Source organism: Lissotriton vulgaris, chromosome 7 (assembly GCF_964263255.1).
Source record: "Lissotriton vulgaris chromosome 7, aLisVul1.2, whole genome shotgun sequence".
Lineage (NCBI taxonomy): Eukaryota > Metazoa > Chordata > Amphibia > Caudata > Salamandridae > Lissotriton > Lissotriton vulgaris.
Window position 1 is genome coordinate 1,644,824,617 of NC_141695.1, and position 21,601 is coordinate 1,644,846,217.

General features: G+C 46.1%; 1 protein-coding gene across 1 annotated transcript in view; it reads left to right on the forward strand.

The window, feature by feature from the left end:
* Positions 1-21,601, forward strand: part of LOC147706198 (somatomedin-B and thrombospondin type-1 domain-containing protein-like) — a 113,053-nt gene that overhangs the window by 60,771 nt on the left and 30,681 nt on the right. The window contains exon 3 of the mRNA XM_086932625.1: positions 2,219-2,297. Coding sequence (XP_086788751.1) covers positions 2,219-2,297 — 79 coding nt within the window. The remainder of the gene's footprint in view (positions 1-2,218; positions 2,298-21,601) is intronic.

The window sequence follows — 21,601 nt, forward strand, 5'->3', positions numbered from 1 at the left end:
GGCACTTTGGAAGGTTACAGTGGTTCCTAGGGCATACCCTGTCACATGAAGGCAGTGCTGATGCATCACATGCTAGTGATGTAGCGTTTTGGGCCTACCCTCTTATCATTCATCCTCCAGTGACCTTTTTATCCAACTGAGAGGTGAGGAGAATTAACATTACATCAATAAATTCCAATTAATGGTATAACCCATTTGGCTACACAATAAAGACCAAGAAGTGACTAAAGTTAAGAAGGTTTATTACAAATTAGCACTCAGTCAAGTGCAACATATCTTATTAAGGGTGTTAGGCCACACAGGAAACATGCGCTATATGCATATATAGCTTATGTATTTGTGACGTGTAAAGGTGGGGTCAAATTTCACACTGTACCACTAGCAAAAGAAATTTCAAAACTTTAGATAAAAAAAACAGATTGTTAGTTACATAATATGGCACTAGGATCAGTGACACTGATAGTGATCAGAGGAAGACAAGCTAGAAATATCACATTAGAGCAAAATTATTTGTTGTAGGAGAGCCACAACTCTAGAAAACATGCCCATAGAAAAGCCTACACTTTCCAGATTCAGACAGCTAGTGAAGACCAGGGCCGCTAGAATTATGTAATTGTGTGGCCGCTGCATTTTTCTTATAACTATAGATTTGCCAAATTTACCACGTAATCCATCATCAGCTGCATATCCTGCAGACTTTAATGAAAAAAGACATTGTTTCTAGCTCAAACGGTTCAAAAGTTACTAAAAGTGCAGCAACACTTGCTGCTGCGCAGTGGACAGGCCTTTGCAAAGATTTACTGGTCACCTTTCTGTTGTTTATTGCTATATTTGGGTGTTGAACAGGTACTAATGATGTTTAGCCAATGCACAGACAGTGGTAACAAGTGTAAACCTTGACAAAATAACAGGCACTAGACCGTTCAACCACATTTCTCCATTGCTTAGGTCTCTCAACTGGCTCCCACTCGAGGCCAGAACTCAACTGAAAATTGCTTGCCTCACGCATAAAGCCTTACATTGTACCGAACCAATGTACCTATCAGAAAATATTAGAATCTCAGGAGGCAGCTGCTCACTCAGAAGTGCAAACTCTTTCAGGTTAGAACCCCCCCTATTCAGAAAACAAAGAACATACAACTGCTCCTTCTCAGGAGTGGCTCCAAGGATTTGAAACTCCCTACCACCCAAGGTCTGGTCTAACCCATCGATCAACGTCTTCAAAAAAGAGGTGAAAAAGATCCTAATTAGCATATTCCTATCATAAAACTACAACGAGCCTGTCCACTGGCGTAGTGGCCAGCACAATGACAGTAATACCAATAAAGGGCAGAGGCAGACCCATACCAGTAGGACCCACAAAATCATTGTCCCCCAGGTATCGAGAACGGAACAGACGTTAAGCTGACTTTTGGAAAGCCAGCCTGGAGAACATATTCCAGTCTTAAACGGATGGCCGTAGTTTAACGATAACTCTGTTACAACATACCATTTCTTATCAGAGTTTTTAAATGTCGGTCTATGATTTTTGTTAGATGGTCTTTTAAGTTTTCAGCTCTTTGCGAATGTATAGAATTCATTTGTACAGCACTCTGATAACCTTGGTCATGTCTGCCCTTTATAAAACACCAAAAATAAATTAAAAAACCAAAGGTAATACTGTCACAAAATATGTTGCGTAAGATCACAAAACTTACCTTTTCTTGCGCATAATTTACTCAACCCTGTCACATTATTTAGCCCACCCATACCGCATAATTCCAGTGGCTCTGGCAAAGACTATTCTTGCAACAAATAAAGGACTGTGAAGATGGTGCTGGAGCTTGAACCCAATATGGTTTCAGTTCCTTCCTTGATTGGAACGTACTTCTGGTTCAGCCGCTTGGATACTTAGCAGTTTAAGCGCCATTCAAGTCTGAAAGGATTGGATGCAAAAGCAGAACGTACAGTGATAATTAAAAGAATACTCTTAATTTCAACACCTACATTCAAATTACTGAATTCTCCAACCATAGAGTATAACAGATGCTACTACTACGTAACTCCTTACTACTCAGTACTGGTAACATGTGACCCTTGAGGGGGATAGAAATCTTACCTTTTCTTCCAAAGGCTTTATATGAACATTTTATGCTAAAAATGTAAATATGTTTCTGCTTATGTGTTTCTGTTTTAGTGCAATGCAACCTCCTTAAATGTTTCTTGTTGATATTCACAGTCCCTGCTTTAATAACCGCTGAAAGTTTTGGAAAAGCAAGAAGAAAGAGACTTGCAGTGGAGGAGACTGGGAACTCAGGGTACGTAGGTCAACACTTCTGATGTGCTGTAATTGGCGATTTAGGCCATATCATGATCCTGTGTGCCCTTTAACTGTGCGGCTCACCGTGCACATGCTTGCTTACTCGGCCCATGAGTCAGTGCGCACACTGCAGACAGCGCAGCTTAGAAACACAAAGCGGTGCTTGCTGACCCAGGATTCCAAGGCGTGATGCCCAGTGCTCATTTGCCGGCACGTGGACAGGGGCGGCTCTAGGTTCATGGCGGCCCTGGGCAGGGAGCATAGGTAGGGGGCCCCGGAAGAGGGAGTCCGGGTGGGGCGGAGCGCGGAGGCCAGTGAAGAGGGAGGGGGGGGTCAGGGTGTTTGGAAGTGGAACAGAGCCGGAGGCCGCCAACGGCGCCAAATCCCTGCCAGGGGCCACCACGCAAATATGTATCCATCCTCAGAGGATTATTATATTAAGGATATATATTGGCGTGGTGGCCCCTTGGGTTTGGTGGCCCTGTGCAGGTGCACAGCTTGCACATGCCTAAGGCCGCCCCTGACGTGGAGTTCGGTAGGGATGCTTGCGCCACAGAGGGAGCAATTTCTCCCAAAACATTATCAAAGATCCCTTTCGCGCTACTGCACAGGCACAGAACAAGATTACGATCAGAGCCGGCTTTAGGGCAGTACGACCGGTGCGGCTGCACTGGGCGCTGACCTGTGGAGGGACGCCGACCTCAGGGGGTGTGCTGTATTTAGCAATAACTTGTGATTGGAGAGAAGAGGGGCCCTTTTGCCCGGTGGTAGTGAGAGAATCTGAAGAGGAGGATATGGGGGTGGGGGCAGACGCTCAACACCCATTGGATTCATGGGGCTTCAGCCCCCCGTCGTGTGTTTCAGCCCGGGCTGACACGTCTTCGCGGGCAGGCGAGCATCTAACTGCAGCCGCACCCGAGTACTGAACAGGTCTTTAAAAGACCATTAATTGTAAATGAGGCTTTTGTTGTGTGTTCACCCATTCTTACAGCCACTCTGTCTGTGGTTGGAAGAATTAGTCCCCCCCCACCCCTGAAATATTTCAGCCCCCCCCCCCGAAATTTGGCTCTAGTTGCCCGCCTGGGTGGGGGCGCCAGAAATGATTGTCGCACCGGGCGCCAGCAGCGACTGTACCGCTCTTGATCTTTAATTAGGATCCCACAACTCCATTATGCAGCTTTGAACTGATGAATTAAGTCTTCTATTAAAGAGACAGCGAATGAGGTCCTGCATAATGACTATACAAGGCTCTGATCTTATCAGGTTTGATTTTGATCTCTTTTGTACATTGTTTCTTGCCCAATGTCTTACAATTTTTGTTTCATCTACGATTAATTGTAATTACCAGCGTTAAGAACTCAGTGGTCTGTTGCAGCCCTAATTGTGTAAAGTTGCCTGCTGCATGTGCTAACGTCATACAGTTATATACATTCAGGTTTGAGCTTGCTTCCAGTGCACACTTCTACATTTCTTCATTTGCGTTTATAAATATGCCTCATTTGAACAACTTACATATTACTTTACCTTGTGCCCTAATAATGGACTAAATAATTATTATAATTTCTTCATTTTGTGCATTGTTGATGGATCTTAGATTTCTAGGAGATTGTTCACAAAAATTAAAAACTTGAAGGCTTACGCTTCTGCTGATTTTCATACTGCTTTAATGGGAAGTGGAAGAGGTGTGGCGCAGCGGCATCGGGGCTATGACTCCCGTGTGTTGGGTTTCGTGGCTACTAACGTGTGATATTCTGGTCTAAGAAATATACAATGTTGCCCAAACGAGGCCTAACTTATATTTGTCAGTTGTTTAGAGCACGTTCATTGTCACCCCTCTAGAGGGCATCAGTTCGGTATCATCTCAGCGTGCATGCAAGTGGGGATTGGGCAGGGCTTAATTTGTAAAAAAAAGAAGTGCAGGTGCTGAAAGTTTTGCCAAGGAGGCCATAACTCACTTCTTCCTCCGGTGAGCCCCTCTTTCAAAACTCTCACTGCCTCAGTCTCTATCTTCTAACCTCGGTCTGTTGTCTGTCCCCTACGTCTTTGCTCTAAGATTCTATCTTCTCACCTCTCTAATTGTTTTCTATCATCTTTGTCACTCCTGGTGTGTTACCTTATTCCCCGCATTTCTGATTTGCCCTCTATTCATTCTACCCCTGCCCTTTTTCCTCTTCACTTTCATCTATCCGCTCTCTCTCCCCTCGATCTTGGTTCTTTAGGATCACTCTTCTAGCAGTGGTTAGCTGTGTCTCCGTTTTATCATTTGCCTGCTTTTTTTCCTCTGTCCTGTCCTCTACATCCTTTCATTCTATCTTCTCTCTTCTTTAATGCTCTCTTCTTCACATCATGGCTGCTTTCTCTATATATCTGATTTGCTCTCCTTTTCTTCTGCTTAGCTCCGTCTTATCTCTCTCCTCATCTATAACACCTTTGAGGAGATAGCTCATCCACAGTGATGTAGGGGACTTTCTGCAGATTTCCACTCCAATGTTGTATGGCGTTTTAACAGAATGAACATCAAATCTCTAAATGGCATTCCGTATTTGTTCTTATGATTCCGAGAAGTCAGCCCCAGCAAACCATGAAGAAGGCCCATCATCAGGGCCGGACTGGGAACCAGAACCGGCCCTGGCAAAGTGCTCGGCCGGCCCCCCTACTCCCCCCCCACCCCCGAGGGAGGGAGTGGGGGCGCGACCGCGCTCTGTGCCAGGGCCGGTTTTCAGCCGTTTTTGTTACAGGGCCGTTTTTGCAGCAAAAACGGTCCTGTAACAAAAACGGCCCCAGGGGTCCAAAACCGGCCCCCAACCATGCGGCCCACCGGGGGATTGCCCGGTACATTCAACGGCCAGTCCGGGCCTGCCCATCATTGGGGAACGTCCCAAATGTCAGTGAGTGTCCTCACTGCTTCTTTCCAGTACTGCCTGATTTTCGGGCAGGCCCACACCATATGGTAAAAGACTACCTCTGGACATGTGCACCATAGGCACTTCGGATCCACTCCAGGGTAAATAATAGGCCGGGGTGGAATATTCAATTCCGGCTGAATCAGAGGAATTTGGTAATTCTGCGTTACTCTTGTAATGCAAAATTGCTGATAGATTCTGCCACTTTGCAGGCGGAAATATTCTGCAGTGGTTGTTGTTTCTAAAACGGGGCCGGAAGAAGGAGCAGTCCCTCTATGTTTTAAGATTACTGCAGCATTTTTTATACATAGAGGGACTGCTCCCTTTTGCGGCATGCAGTGCATTCCCCTCGACTCCCTTACATACTCTGTAGATTACTGCAGAGTAGGTAAGGGAGCTGAGGGGTATGCACTGCAGTGATCTACAAACAGGGCGGGTAGAGGGAGCTGCCCCTTTATGTTTCGAAACCACTGCATAGGAGAAGGTCTATTCTGGTGTGTAATTGGTGGATTGAAGAAAAATATATGTATTCTCTTGTGGGGGGATGCATGGAGCACCATGTTTCCTGCAGGCGGTGCTGTTCCAACCAATCCGCAAATGTGCAAGCGGTACAGACAGCAGGGTCGCCCCTCAATAGGGGGAAGATCTGTCCATAGTGGTGCCATGTACACAGTTAAAATCCCCACCCCATTTGCATTTAGGTCCCGTCCTATTATGGGAGCCAGGACCTCCAGAAATAGTTTTTGCCCATTATTTGGGGGCATAAAGTACACTTGTGCAAAGGGGGGGAACGTCATCCATCTTCCCCTGTGCTACCTTCGGGGTCCAATATTTTGCGCATGACTGCCAGTGGCACTGTTGGTGCCACCCACAAGAGAGTACCCCTCTAGCATAGGCCAAATAAGAGCTAACCTCTCCAGCGGCGGTTTAGTTTAAGGAGTTCTGCAGCCGTCATGTGTGTTTCTTATAAACAGGCCAAATGGATTTACCAACATCTCCGGTTGAAATACATCTGATGTTGGTGTCTGGGTGTTACCATTCCCCAGACATTCCAGGTCAGTATGTTGTATGTAGGGCGAGAAACAATCTATTGAGATGTCATATAACACCTTCCTCTCTGCACTGCCATACCATTCTTCCACACAAGAGAAAAAAGAAAATAGAGACCAAAATCACTAGCTCCTGCCCCCCAGGTCAAGACAGAAACAAGTCACAGGTCATAAACAAACAACATAACAAATGTAAGTTCCTCGGGTGCTGGGTTACCCATAAGGTGTAGAGTAGTGCGATCGTGCCAGGCCCATAATACAGTCACAAGAAGCTCCCCACCCATCGAGAGAAACTCACTCATTACTGGAGTGTCTCAATTAATTTGAGATAACGTGATCCGCTGTCCTAGAGTAAGAGCAAGGCAGCACTGGCATTCCGGGGGAATGTCGTCCAAAGCATAAGTCAGCTCAGTCTCCGGTGTGGTCAGGAGAGCTCACGGTCTATGTCAGGACTCCAGCTCAGCTTTCACCAAAGCCTGCTCTCTCACTGCTTATTCCTCTGAGGGTCTGTCCCTGGGCGTTCCAGGCTGCCGTTGTCTTGGCTCACGACACCGTCTGCCGCTAGGTCTCTGCGACTGCAAGTCTAATGGTGGGTAGGGGGGTGGGGGGGTCACCCTTGTTCTCCAGCCATTACCAAGCCTCTGCTGGTTTCGGGAAGAAGCTAGTGTGCCCAGAGTCCACAATGCACAGTTTAGCTGGTAGCATAATTGAGTATTGGTTTCCTAACTGGCAAAGCTTTTGCTTCATCGGCATGAAAACTCCCCGTGGGCTTTGCACGTCTATTGTATAGTTTGAATAAATGTTCACTATATTGTTTTCACTTGCCAGGGGTCCTTTGCACCAGCAAACTGCAAGAGATGATCTCGGTCACGATAGTTAAAGAGACATGTCTCCTCCGGACCCTGTGGAGGTGCCCTCCCAGAAACTCTTTGGTCCTTCTCAACTGAACAGAAGGTAGAACCCTTCCCCCACAGTATTGAGCAATTCATCCTCAATGAAAAGCTCCATGTTGTTGGTCTCTGCTCCCTCCAGGAGCCCCACAATGCGAACATTTTTGCAGTGCGATCTGCCTTCTGCATCCTCCGTCCTGTTTTGCAGCAATATCACCTCTGTTTGGAGGTCCTGGAGTTGCATCTGCATGTCTGTTTTAAATGGGATGAAGGATTGCCAGGAAGGACTTGTTCGACTCCAGTTTATCTCTCAGTTTCACTTGGTCCACTCACAGGAGACTCTATTCAATCGTCAAGGCTTCCAGTTTTGGTTATAGTAGTAAGAGTTCATAAAATCTTTACGCATTTGCATAGGCCCGGCACTATCCGCCGCTCACTGTGGTGCGTGAGTGGCAGGGAGGTGAGATGCCTCCCCGTCCACCCTCCGGGCCCCCTTTTGGCACCATTGCTTAACCATGACTGCAGGGCAGAAAATCCCAAGGGCAAGAGTTGGGCTTCCCTGTAGGTACAGTCCAATTTGACACCCCCTGTGGGGGGTCTTCAGGGGAGGCAAGAGGGAATGTCTGCTCACTGAAAGTTACCCCCACTCTGGAACTGGTGACAATCCATGTTTCTAAAAGCCTAAGTCCTCCAGCGTGTGTGTGGGCCTTTCTGGGCAGGTACCAGTGTCTCGCTGATGTCTCTCTCCCTCCACATCCCTTAAGGGAGAAGCAGTCCCTTAATGTGAGCCACTCCAGCTCGGCAACGCTGTAATTTCACCCCCGGTCACTGCCCATCCAAGGATGAGCAGTGATTCTGTGGGTGGTGGGTGCACAGGGGTATCCAGAGTGCCTTACCACGATGCCTCAGGGGTGTCAGGGTGTAGGAGCTTGCTTGGATGGTGACTGACCTTTCTGCCTTGGTTGCTGGTGTCAGTCCCACCCTGGTGCCTTTGGGAGTATTCCAGGGCAGCCAGAGAAAGCAGTCAGCTACTTTGCTGAGTTGCCACCACAGCGTCCCGTAGGCCAAATGCTCTTCCCATGGCTCTACTGCCAATCTTCCAAAGACTCACAAGGTCGCAACCTCCTGCAGGCTGCGGCTCCGTGCAACCATTGATCATCACCAGAGTGCTGCTTTTCAGCTTGGCACTGTACTCTGTGAGACCTGAGTGGGTTGTGGCAAGCACTCACATGATTCAGGAGGTAGATGTTGCATGGCAGGACATCCTCAAGCGAGCGGAAGGCACAGAGTGTTTCATGTTGCGTTTGTCTCGGCTACCATCTTGACCACGGCTCTCTTACACCCTTGGTATTAGCATACAAATACACGTAGACTTTGCACTTATCCAGTATTATGGGTGTCTTTCATAGATTCACATGCCTCAATCATTCCCCATCGTCGGGATGGGAGTCCCCTGTACATAAATAAGTAATGTCCTATAGACATATAGAGAATAGTAGGCCTAAAGGCCTCACCTTAGTAACATATCCATGTCCTTTTGTAAAAAGGACCAAACTCTAGAGAATAGCCAATCAGCTGTCACCTCAATGTAGAACCCTCCTGGCAGGAGCCTCAGTCCCTCAGATTTTCTACCGCTCGTTGTGCTAAGGGAGTCTCCCCTTGAGTTCTGCTCAGGTTTGATTATTCACAGCTTTTTCTTCAGCATTTGGAATATTTTTCTCAAGTGAAAGCTATACACTATGGCTGACACTCCTAAGAGAGGTCACTTTAGAGCCTGTGGCTCTTGTGGGAAGAAAAGACTTCATATTGATGACCCACATAAGGACTGCCTGTACTGCTTATATCCTGATCATTCAGCTAAGGACTGCAAGGTATGTCGAACCTTTTCTACCAAAACTCTCAAAGACTGAGAAGGACGCCTTTTAATCTGGCTCCAAAGGCTTAAAGATAGAGATAACTTTGATTCCTCTGAGGAAAGTGAAGGCTATTCAGTCTCCTCAAAAATATCTCTGAAAAGGCCAAGGGTAGCTTCCCCTAGCCCCCTGGACGCTCCTCAAAAGAAGACACCAAGAAAGTCTTCAGAGGCTATGTCAAAAACAGCTTTGGAGAAAGAGGTTCACACCTTCAAGAAGCCTGCGCCATCGACGACGGCGATATCGTCGACATCTTCAGCGTCCAAGAAGGCAGTGTCTCCTGCTTATGTCTCTACGTCGACGACGACAGTCTCGACGACGATGACCCCATCGTCGACGGCGGGTAAGGCTTTATCGTCTACGATAGTTATTAAGAGATCATCGTCGACGCCCAAGATCCCGTCGACGATTGCCTCGCCGACGACAGCGTTGACGACGAGATCATCACAGTCGACATCAACACTGTCGACGAAGGCCCGTCGAAGAAGGCCCTGTCGACGAAGGCCCTGTCGACGAAGGCCCCGTCGACGAAGGCCCCGTCGACGAAGGCCCCGTCGACGAAGGCCCCGTCGACGGCAGCATCTATGCCATCGACGACGACACTGTCGACGACAGCAACTATACCATCGACGACGACCCTGTCGACGACAGATTCACAGGCTATGGCAACTGTCGACATTACTCTGTTGGCGATCACACCGTCGACTGGCCCGTTGACGCAGAGTGATTCTGGATTTCAAACAGCTTCTGTGCGTCTAAAGATCACGAGAAAGCAGCTGACGCTGGAGTTAACTTCTCCTAGCCGTGTGCAACTTTTGCCACCAGCATGTCTCCTTCAAGATGAGGATTCTGATGACGGGGATATGTTTAAGCAACTAGGCCCTCAGAACTGCATGTTAAATGCCAGAGCTCAGATGAGGAGGATGTTCAGGAGGAGATCGTTTTTCCACCTCTTACACCTATGGTCTATCTTCCAGCATCCCTAGTTACAGATCTGCGATACCTCATCCAAGATTACAAGCAGAGGTTCCCAGAATCTCCAGCTCCTCCAACTTCCCCGGCAGCTCCATCACCAAGACCGCGACCGCCGCCCTTATGTATTCAGAAAGAAAGGGTGCATTGCCAAGTCCTCAGTCTTCTGATGAAGAAGAAGAAGAGGAGGAACAACAAGAGGAAGGTGACTTGCAGGACGATCAATCTGTCCATGAGGACTGGGAGGATTACGTTATACCTTCCCCAGCATCTCCAGTGCCCGCAACCTCGGATTCTCCGCCGGTTGACCTTGGTGGTTTCTATAATGTGGTGGAAAGGGCCGCTAAGCGCTTCCAAATTATAATGGATTCACAGGAGCAGGACTGATTCCTGTACGATTTCAAGGAACCTCTCAAGAAGTCAACGAGGTCAATTCCTATTATTGATTATGTTTGGACACAGGGGGTTCAAGTTATGCAGAATCCCGCCTCTGTTTCGCCAGTGGTCCCTCGTTTGGACAAAAAATACAAAGCTCCAAATACAGCACCGGCCTGTCTGACAGGTCATCCTCAACCTGATTCGGTGGTGACGAAGACGGCACAGAAGAATTCCAGAAATCCCTCATCACCTTTATCAGCTCTGCCGGATAAAGAGGGAAGGAAGTTGGACAACATCGGAAAGCGATTTTCCACAATGTCGGCAATGACTGCCAAAGCGGCAAATGCCCTAGCGCTTCTTGGGCGTTATAATAGACAATTGTGGGCGGATATAGCCCCATACCTGTCTGAATTGCCTGATGCATCCAAAGAGGAGGTAAAGACAATATTTCTGGAGGGTCAAACATCGGCATCAGAAATTATAGACAGTGCAATGGACGTCGCTATGACAGGATTCCGCCAACTAGCTGGAGAAGCGGTTTTGAGGCACCAAGGATGGCTGAAAGCGACCTCATTCCATCCTGAGGTGCAGTCAAAGGTTCTAGATATGCCATATGACGGCCAACTACTATTTGGCTCCAAAATTGATGAGGCTCTACAAAATATTAAAAAGGACACTGACACTGCAAGGGCCCTGGGCACACTCCAATATAAAACTCAGACCTTTCGAGGAAACAGAGGAACGGGTCAATCTTCCTACAAAGGAGGTTTCCAATACAGGTCCTCTTGCTCTTCCAACCAGAGTAGACAACAGTACCAGCAACGCCAGCAGCAATAAGGCCAACAATCCTCGTATGGAAAGTCGTTCTTTCGGGGTAAAGGACAAAAGAGAAATAACGGACGAAGACAATGACTTGTTTGTTCAGCTAGTCCAGACCTCATCTCCCTTATTAAAAATTGGAGGAAAACTTACCCACTTTCTACAAAATTGGAGGATAATTACTACGGAGCGTTGGGTCCTTCAATTAATACAATTCGACCATTCCATGGAATCCATAAACACACCTCCACAAACTCCACCTCGCCCAATTCATCACAAGAACATACGGCTGCTTCTACGAGAAATCTCTGTCATGCTCCAGAAGGGAGCAATAGAGAAGGTACCACCATCACAGAGGGGAAAAGGATTTTATTCCCGATTCTTTCTAATCCAGAAAAAAGAAAGAAAATGGAGGCCGATCCTAGACCCCAGGGCCCTCAACAAATTCCTGAAGAAGCAGTCGTTTCGCATGGTAACAATACAAGAAGTCTTACATCTTTTGGAGGAGGGAGATTTCATGGAGTCACTGGACATACAGGACGCTTACTTCCATATACCAATTCACAAAAAGTACTTGAGATTTGCAGTAGCGGGCAGGCATTTCCACTCCCGTGTCCTGCCCTTTGGACTCAAGTCTGCACCCCGCATCTTCACAAAATGTCTTTCCCCAGTGGCGGCATACCTCAGACAGCACCGTCATCAAGTCTTCCCATATCTGGACGACTGGCTAATCAAGGCACCATCCTTCGAAGACGCGTCCAGGTCTTCCAACGCCTGTCTAAGTCTTTTCAATCACCTGGGTCTCACGCTCAACCAGGAGAAATCGACTGCGACCTTCTCAAACCATCAACTTTCTAGCTGCAACCCTGGATACACGTTCTGCAAGAGCGTTCCCATCGCAGGAGAGGAAAACCAAACTCCTAGCACTAGCCTCTGGAGTGGCCTCGAAAAAAGTGTTGACGGTCCACCTCTTCAAGTCCCTTTTGGGGATGATGTCATTGTGCATCCTTTTGATCGCTTATTGCCGTCTACGGATGCGCCCTCTGCAGGAGGCACTTTCCAGGCAGTGGGTCCAATGCACAGGGTCATTCGACGACCGCATAAAGGTGACTTTTCAGATGGTCAAAGCTTTGCGATGGTGGATGTCATCACGAAACCTGTCTCAAGAATTGACATTCCTGCTTCCAGCAGCTCCCCATGTCATTACAACGGACGCCTCCTTAGAAGGTTGGGGAGCCTTTCTGCAGGAGCTGCAGATAAGCGGAAAATGGTCAGCTGCAGAGAAAAAACTCCATATCAATCTGCTCGAGCTGAGAGCGGTCTTCCTGGCCCTGCAGTCTTTCCTTCCAAGGATCAAAAACTCCCTAGTGCTCATCAGGACAGACAACACTACGACGATGCACTATCTCAACAAACAGGGAGGGACGCGCTCGCTGACACTCTCTCGCGAGTCGCAGAAAATCTGGAACTAGCTTATAACGAACAATGTAGCCCTACGAGCGGAATATATCCCAGGCACGGACAATGTACTCGCCGACTCATTGAGCAGGCAGAATACATCATCACACGAGTGGGAGCTAGATCAGAAGATCCTCAACCAAATCTTCTCCAGATGGGGCACGCCACGGATCGATCTCTGCAACGAGGATGAACGCCAAATGCCCACACTTCGCAAGTTGGCATCCCCAGTCAGGGTCTCTAGGGAATGCATTTTCCATCGCATGGCGCAAAGTCTTTGCGTACGCCTTTCCGCCATTCCCGATGCTTCCCAGAGTCCTCAGGAAGATGAAGGTGGAGCCTTGTACTCTAATTCTAATAGCCCCAACTTGGCTGAGGCAGCATTGGTTCACAGAACTCCACTGTCTGTCCCTGAGACCGCCGATCCGTCTGAAGCAGTGTCCGTCTCTGCTCACAATGAACGACGGGCAAGTTCAATATCCGGATCTGAAATCTCTCAGGTTAGCCGCCTGGCTCCTGAGTTCTGAGAGTTCCGAAATTTGAATATTCAACAAGACTGTAGAGACATTCTTGCCAGAGCACAAGCGGATAGCACTACCAAAACATATTCCCTGAAATGGAAGCGGTTTGGTGTGCAGATCAAGGGATACGCCCTTTCTCTTCCTCACTGGAACAAGTTTTACCTTACCTGTTACATCTGGCAAAGTCGGGCCTAGCCCACTCCTCCATTAAAGTCCACTTGGCGGCGATATCCCGTTATAAGAGAACTTCAACGGGTCCATCCCTCTGGTCAAGCAGGTTGATCAAACAATTTCTGAAGGGATTATACAGGTCTTTCCCGCCAGTAAGGATGTTGCCACATACCTGGCATCTGAATGTAGTTCTTAATCAGCTCATGAAGCATCCATTCGAGCCAGTGCACCGAGCTGACCTAAAACACATCTCTTGCAAAACAGCGCTCCTACTGGCACTCACCTCTGCAAGGAGGGTGAGTGAACTGCAGGCGTTTTCAATTCAGGATCCTTTTCTACAGTTTAAAAACAACAGGGTGATCCTGAGGACCAATCCGAGGTTTATTCCGAAGGTTCCGTCGGATTTCCACCTTAATGAGCCTGTGGTTTTGCGTTTCTTCTTCCCAAATCCTAGCACAGCAGCTGAGAGATCATTACATTCCTTAGATCTCAAGCAAAGCTTGAAATTTTACATCGACAAAACAAAAGCGTTCAGGAAGTCAAACCAGCTGTTTGTAGCTTACAGCAGACCTAGGAAGGGTCTCCCACTTACTAAGCAGAGCATCTCACGATGGATTTCTGCGGCCATCTCTTTCTGTCATGAACAAGCAGGACAGCCACTACGCTCTAAAGTGCGAGCCTACTCCACGAGAGCTATGTCCACTTCTATGGCACTCTTTGCAGGGGTGCCAGTCATTGACATTTGCAGAGCGGCAACATGGAAGTCGCCGCACATCTTCACTAGGCATTACTGCCTGGACACGGAGCTGATGAAAGATGCAGCGGTGGGACAAGCAGTATTACGCCATCTATTTCACTGAGGAGAGCCTTCTTTCGTCCCTCCATCCTTCTCTGGTATGCACATTTCTTTGCTAATACTTGTTATTGGTGTCTATTGGCTGTTACTAGTCTCATGATATGTTATTATATAATGACTTGTATATACTGTACCATCAGAAATGTGCACTCTGCATTGCTTGCTACTCTGATTCAGGCATGTGAATCTATGAAAGACATCCATAATACTGGATAAGAAATGCGTTACTTACCTGTAACTGCAGTTATCCAGTATTGGTGTCTTTCATAGATTCACATGCAACCCTCCCTCCTTCCCTGGAAGGACTCACCTAATTCTCTCAGTAACACTCCTACTTAGCTTAGTGCGTACGAAAATCTGAGGGTCTGAGGCTCCTGCCAGGAGGGTTCTAGGGGGAGGTGACAGCTGATTGGCTCCTCTCTAGAGTTTGGTCCTTTTTACAAAAGGACATGGATATGTTACGAAGGTGAGGCCTTTAGACCTACTGTTCTCTATATGTCTATAGGACATTACTTATTTATGTACCGGGGACTCCCATCCCGACGACTGGGAATGATTCAGGCATGTGAATCTATGAAAGACACCAATACTGGATAACTGCAGTTACAGGTAAGTAACGCATTTCTTTTGTCTCTTCTGGAAAATATTTTGCCATGTAGAGAAATCCCTTTGAGTACACCCCAGAATATGTGTGCCAGTTGGAGGTGAAAACCATAGGCAATGTTAATGAAGATTGTATTTGAGGACATCATAAACAAAAATATTGTCTGGCATAAATATCATGTCTAAACATAATTTACAAAACTTTTGTCCCTTTAGGTACAGTGTTCCTATTATTAACCCCTACGGGTGCATTATTGTTACCAGATAATATTCTGACTCCCCTACTCACCGGGTTAAAACTTTATTGGTTTTCATAACATTTCCAATATCTACTTTCCACCTCTCCTCTGGGAAAACAGCTTGGTTCTTTTCCTTTTGTGGTAGGGCACTCCAACTAATACAAACAATGAGCGGAGGGCCGGATATATATACATTCTGGTGAAAAATGCTGGTTACAATTTACGACCAGTATTTTGCCAGCCAGAATGTCGTTTTGCCAACCAGCCTATGTAGAAATAGGATTCGGAGTTGATTGCAATCTGACCTACCCAGTGCCTAATTTGAACAAGTCGTTGCAGGTGGGACTCATCAGCACCATTTTTGTGGACCAGCCCTTACCACCTACAAGAGTGAGGTAAGGAGGCATGGAGTGTTAGATGATGGATTAAAGAGGCATTAGGTGGAATCAAAGCTATGCCGCCTTGGTATTCAGCCCCCCAACCTTTGAAACCTCTGGCAGCTGGATTCTGAGCAAAACTGTGTGGCCGGGATTTATTCTTTTACAAGCAAAGCACTGGCGCTACCTCAATAATATTCATGAAGTAGGTTGCAAATTATGACTCACTCCAATTGGAGGCCCTTCAGGGATGGTGGCATGCAATGTTCAGCAGACCGCCACATTTGTGATTGCCCCTCAATAGAGAAACCTTTTTTTAATGCAGTCTGTTTCCTTGAAAAAAATAAGGAAGTGGAACAAAAAAAGTTTCCTTTTTTCAAATTGGCACTGTACCAATGCCTACTCCCAAATAACCTTTTTAAAAGATACACATAGGAGAAAATCTATTCTCTTTTGTGATGCATTACTTCTCTAATTTTGAAGTCGGATGCCCCTTGTAAATTGCGGAACTGACTATCCAAACTTAAAATGGGATTGTGAAAGAATACTGATTCATTCACAATCTCATTTTAATAGTCAGTAAAAGATTACTGATTTTTAAAATGGGACCAGCACATAGCAAAAAACGATTGTGAGGTTGCATGCGCACCATTTTTGTACATCACAACATTTCTGATAGCGCAATAGGTTAGTAAATCAAGCCCTAAATTGTGTGGCGCATTTGCCATGATTTATCAGGAAGGGGGGGTTCTCCTCTAACCATTTCCCATTTCAATTCCTTGCTAGATGAATACCACTGAGACACAAATTGCCTTGTATCACTCATCTCTTACGCTTAGGCAGCTTTACCATTGGTGGTGCCTGGTTCAGTGGTCTTTGTTGTCCTCCTTCTCCACAGATCCCATCACTACCACCCTCCAACGGTTCCCCTTATCTCTCTGTAGCCCCTCAATCACATTTGTTTATTTATTTTTATAGCATCCCTCATCCACAATGTGGGGTATCAGAGCTCTTTACATCACACACACATATTGTACAGAGCCACTGAATCATGCAAGCGTTTAAATCAATGGATAGGAAACCTTATATAAGGCAATGTGGGCTACAAGATGTAGCAGTCATGGTAAACAGTGTTTACTAAGCATGCAGGACAACACATGCAAATAGAACGCAGTCGTTACAACGACCGCGTTGTTACATCGCATATCTTTACAACTCAAGTCGGAACAACGACTTGCCCAAGGGGGCAGAAGGTGTTTGATTTAAAATCCAACACCTTCCCTACTGTTGCACAGACTGGAGTTGGAATAGTAACTTTTACTATTCCAACATCCAGCGCCCCCTACAGCAAGACATTGTTACGACTTGCTTTGTAAAGGTATGGGATGTAACAACGCGGTCGTTGTAACAACCGCGATGTAATGGCATGCGTTGTAAACACATGTGGACTAACGTGCCATATTCAGACGTCATATGTCATCTAAACTGCCAGACATTATTTGTTAAGATTGTTTGGACTAGAGAAACGAAAACTCAGGATTAAAACATCACACTGTAGTTGGAGTTGTCTGCACTAATAAGAATGTCTTCGTACCCAAAGGAAACAGTTTTAGCAACCTTATAATAACGAAGCAATAGGATCACCCTATGCCATACAGTTTGCCTGCAGTTCTTTTATGCTGGTTCATACCTCACAGAGCTATATTACAAGGATTGTAATTTATAAACTGCAGGTAACAAAAGGATCTCTGTGGCAATAGCAGTAACCCACTGAGCAATGCACATAAAATGCAAATGTGTGATCTGCATGTTACACGTTGTGCTATGCAGCAGGTAAATTATCCCTCTGTGCTACCTAATGATGTATTAAAACTGTGACTAAACAGCACAAAGATCTCTCCCACAAGTACATTAACCCCTTCACTGCGGCGGCTATTCCGCATCAGAGCTAAGGGGGCGGCAGGGGCATGCTGGCGACGGAACTGCTCCGTCACCAGCCGCGGTTGCGCTGTGCTCATGACGGAGCGGTTCCGTCACGGCCCCGCCCTCTCAATAGAACGTTCAGCGCAGGCGCGGAATCCTCGCCGTGTAGGCGTTCCGAGTGGGCCGTGACGGAACCGCTCCGTCATCAGCACAGCGCTACCGCGGCTGATGATGGAGTGGTTCCGTCACCAGCAGGGGTGGGGTTAACAATTAGAGTTACCTTGCCTTTATTATTATTCACTGAAAATTGCATGCAACACAGTCATCTGCAGGCTGCTCTTGTCTCCGCGATCATATCTGCTCTATCCTCCTCTCCCAGCAGAGAGCAAATGGCGCCCCATGTGCATGCCGCCTGATGCAGCGGCTCGGGCTGCACTGCCCTAAAGCAGGCACTGTTCTTAGGGCTTATGACACCTCCAGGTCTCACATACTGGGAGGTGGGGTGTATATTATAGGCACACCATGGGTACCATGTCCTATGATGCAGGGCCATAATAAGCGGGGTGGAGCTGCCAGGCTGATTTACCTGGACCACACTTTCAAGATCCCGCTTTCCATGCATAAAAGCTGAGCAGAAGATTAATGGATCATGTAAAAAGCGAAGAGCATTGGTGATTAAACAAAATATTGAGTTGCAAATATCATAATTCTTTAATATCGTGTCGTCAAGAATATCATTAATACAAAAGTATCATGAAAGTGAATATCATTGCCAAGAATATCATTTTTTTAGATATATTATCTTTTTAAATAACATTGTTTTCTTTAATATAGTTCACTTGAATATAGTTGTTAATAATGTCGTTTTTACATTATTTTAATAAATGTTTTAATTAAGTTGTTAATATTCTAATATAATTTTATATTATTAAATTAAAGTTTGAAATTTTAAAAAGTTAAAATTTTTAGAGTAAATTATCAATTTGCAATGTAGCATGTTGGGTTTGTAGGGAAAATGGGTGCAAAGTAAATTAAATTATAATTCATTTAATTTTATTACTAATTAATTTTGTACTGTAAAATATGTAAATTGTTTCTTGTTAAATAGTTATGTATGTAAGTTTCATTTTTTTTTAATGAATATTAACATTTTAACATTTTGTTAATTGTTTAAGGGTGGTTTGTTGGTTACCAGAGTGGGACGTTTAATTAAATTAAATATTTGTAATTGTTATTTAATTATTATTATTATTATTATTATGTTTCTTATATAGCGCCAGAATCGACCCCCGAAGTAATTGTAATTCATTATGTAGTTTCTCATTTTTATGATTGTTGTTTAATTGTTCAGTTTTGTGTATAGTATTTTTATATGTGACTTTTATTAAAGCAGTTGATGTTTTAGTAGTGGGTTGTTTGTGGTTAGGGGTATAGGGTGGGAAGTTATTAAATGTAAAATGTTTACTTTAATAATTGTTTAAAAAAACTATTTGTATTTAAATTCTTATGGAAGTTAATATTTTCAAGGATTTACTATTCTTGTTTATGTAACAAAGTAGTTATATTTCAGTTGTGTTAACTTTTTACAGGTTTTAACTTTATTTATTAATTACTTTTTTTAAATTATATACTATATATTTTTTAATTTATTTAAAATGATATGTAAGGTTTTAAATGGTACTTATTTATTTGTTTTTTAGAATATTATTGGGAAGTATAATTTTATTTGCAGGCTCTTCAAAGTCTAACATTTTCCCTAATGTGGTGTATATTGGAGTAGGAATAGTAAATCTAACCCCTCCTGAGTCCAATACTTCCCCTTCTATTGCTTAGACTGGGCTGGGAATAGGTATCTAACCCCTTTGTGGCCCAATATCTTCCAACTGTTTTTTAGACTTGAGTGATGCCCTTCAATATGTCTTAAATTCTGAAATTCTGACATATTCAAATATTGCACTTCTGATCACAATTGATGGGAATTTGTAGAGCTATTTGTGGGTTCCAATTCTGGAATATTAGGGAGTGCCACAGCCAACCTCAGAGAGCTCGCCGTGTTTGCTAGGCAAAATAGGTGGCGGTGTGCAAGTGAGGAATAAAGTGTATTTCTAAAGCTGTGTGTTTCCAGTGCTTGAGTAGCAGGTGTGTTTCAATTTAGGGTTGAGTGGCACTAGCAGATCTGTGATTTCAGTATCGGAATGGTAGAGGATGCTCTGAGTACATTGTTGCAGCCATGTGGGGACCAGTATTGGAACCATGAAGTGTGAGTTCGATTTCTGGTGCATAGGCCTTTTTAGGTCTCGTAGCGATACAGCGCGTCAGCGCTGTACTCGCCGAGATCTTATGTCAGGGAGCATGCTTCCCAGGAGACAGTCTGGGTCGCGCGCTTTGCCTTTTCCGCCGGCCGCGCGCGCGCGAACGCGCTCGCCGTGTCTGTCTCCTGGGAAGCATACATACACAGGCACCCTCTGCACGCATGCGCACACACAGACACACACACAAGCACACATCCACGCACGCACACATACAGAGACCCCCGTCGCGCACACACACACACGCTCCTCCGTTGCACACACACACACGCTCGCACACACAAGCGCACCGCCCCCCATCCCACTTACCGCCAGTCCGGTCTTTCCCCTCATCTCGTGCACAAGCTGCGCAGGACACCAGTTTATGCATCCCCTCTCCTCGCGCGCCACAGTCCACGTCATCACGTCATCACTTCGCCCGACAGAAAACGTGCCACGTGACGTCGCTGGTGGTGTTGTTATTCTGTCCCAATATGGCGTCTATCATGGAAGGTCCGCTAAGCAAATGGACGAACGTTATGAAAGGTTGGCAGTACCGCTGGTTCGTGCTGGATTACAACGCGGGTCTCTTGTCGTACTACACGGTAAGGGAGCGGCAAGTTCTACGTGACTTACTTTTTGGGGGTGTCTAATGCATGTGGGCGGGGCATGTAATTTACAGAGAGACAGTAAACCAATGAAAGGTAGGGCGCAAGCTGCTGTGACCAATTGGAAGCTGAAATAGTAGTTACATTGACGGCTGCGGTATAGGTTCTAGTTATCCGCTGGTATGGTCCTGTACTGCAGTGTATTTCTCAGTGACAAAGGTCAAGTTGTGCCTCTAAAGTTGTATTCGTTTGTCCTTCCTCTGCAGCACTATTAACTATATTTCCTTCAAAAATCAAACTTTTGAGGACTGCGCGCTTCAGTTTTCAGCACAGCACCTGCTTTTATCAAATGCGGGGGGCCCCATCTCCCCTATCGTTGTCCATGTGGCTTGTAGTAAGTAATAACATGTATTCGGGTTGTTGCAGTCACCAACCTATTAAAAGTAACATGTGGACTTCTAAATAACCGTATCACATATGGGTGACTTCCAATTCGATGCATGTTAATTACTGGGATGGTATTTGGCGGCGCTGTGAACACAATAAAACATGTCCCTGCAGGCGCCGTCCCACCAGTCACATGTATATTGGATTCTTGCAGACAACGAAGGTTCGGCTGTTTCTTTCCTCTCTGGTATAAACTTCACGAGACCATAGAAAGCACGGGTGGGACATCTGCCAAGCTGCGACGGACGTCCCATCCGCTCTATTATAGTGCACAGAGGGCCATTCGCTGCGGCTTGGCACATGTCCCGCTTCCATCAAACTCTGAATCGGGCTGCGAGGCTCTAGTGCTGCGAGGACCAAGTCTGAGCACACTGGTCAACTCTTGCTGTGTGCGAGGATGGATCCATTGTGTCTTAGGGTTTAAAGAACATAGGATGACTTTTGGAGAGAAGCAGAGTGGAGGTCATGTGCGATAAAGTGCCTGGCAGCAGCAGAGAGCGCTGTGCTGACATCAGTGACAGTTCTGCCTTCGTAGCACCCTCACGCAGGCCCCGTGGTATGGACAGCGCCTTGCAGTAATGGCAGATGCACTCTCGGCGCTGCACAAAGCGTCACTACCTCAGTGTGCATTGGAAGCCGCAACACACACTAGACCGCGCCTAGAGGTAGTAATTAAGTGCAGTGTGCCCTGCCAGCTTACAAACACACTGCCGCCATCAAGGAGAGTCACCAGGCACTGCGCTGCTGCTCGCTTCAAGGCACCTAGGCGTGTGCACACAGCGTCACTCAGTCACGCTCTTCCTCTCATCCCATTCTTTGCCCAGTTGTCTTCTCTTCTTCTCCATTTCAACCTCTTCTTTCTCTATGCCTCCTGTCTCATGTGCTCC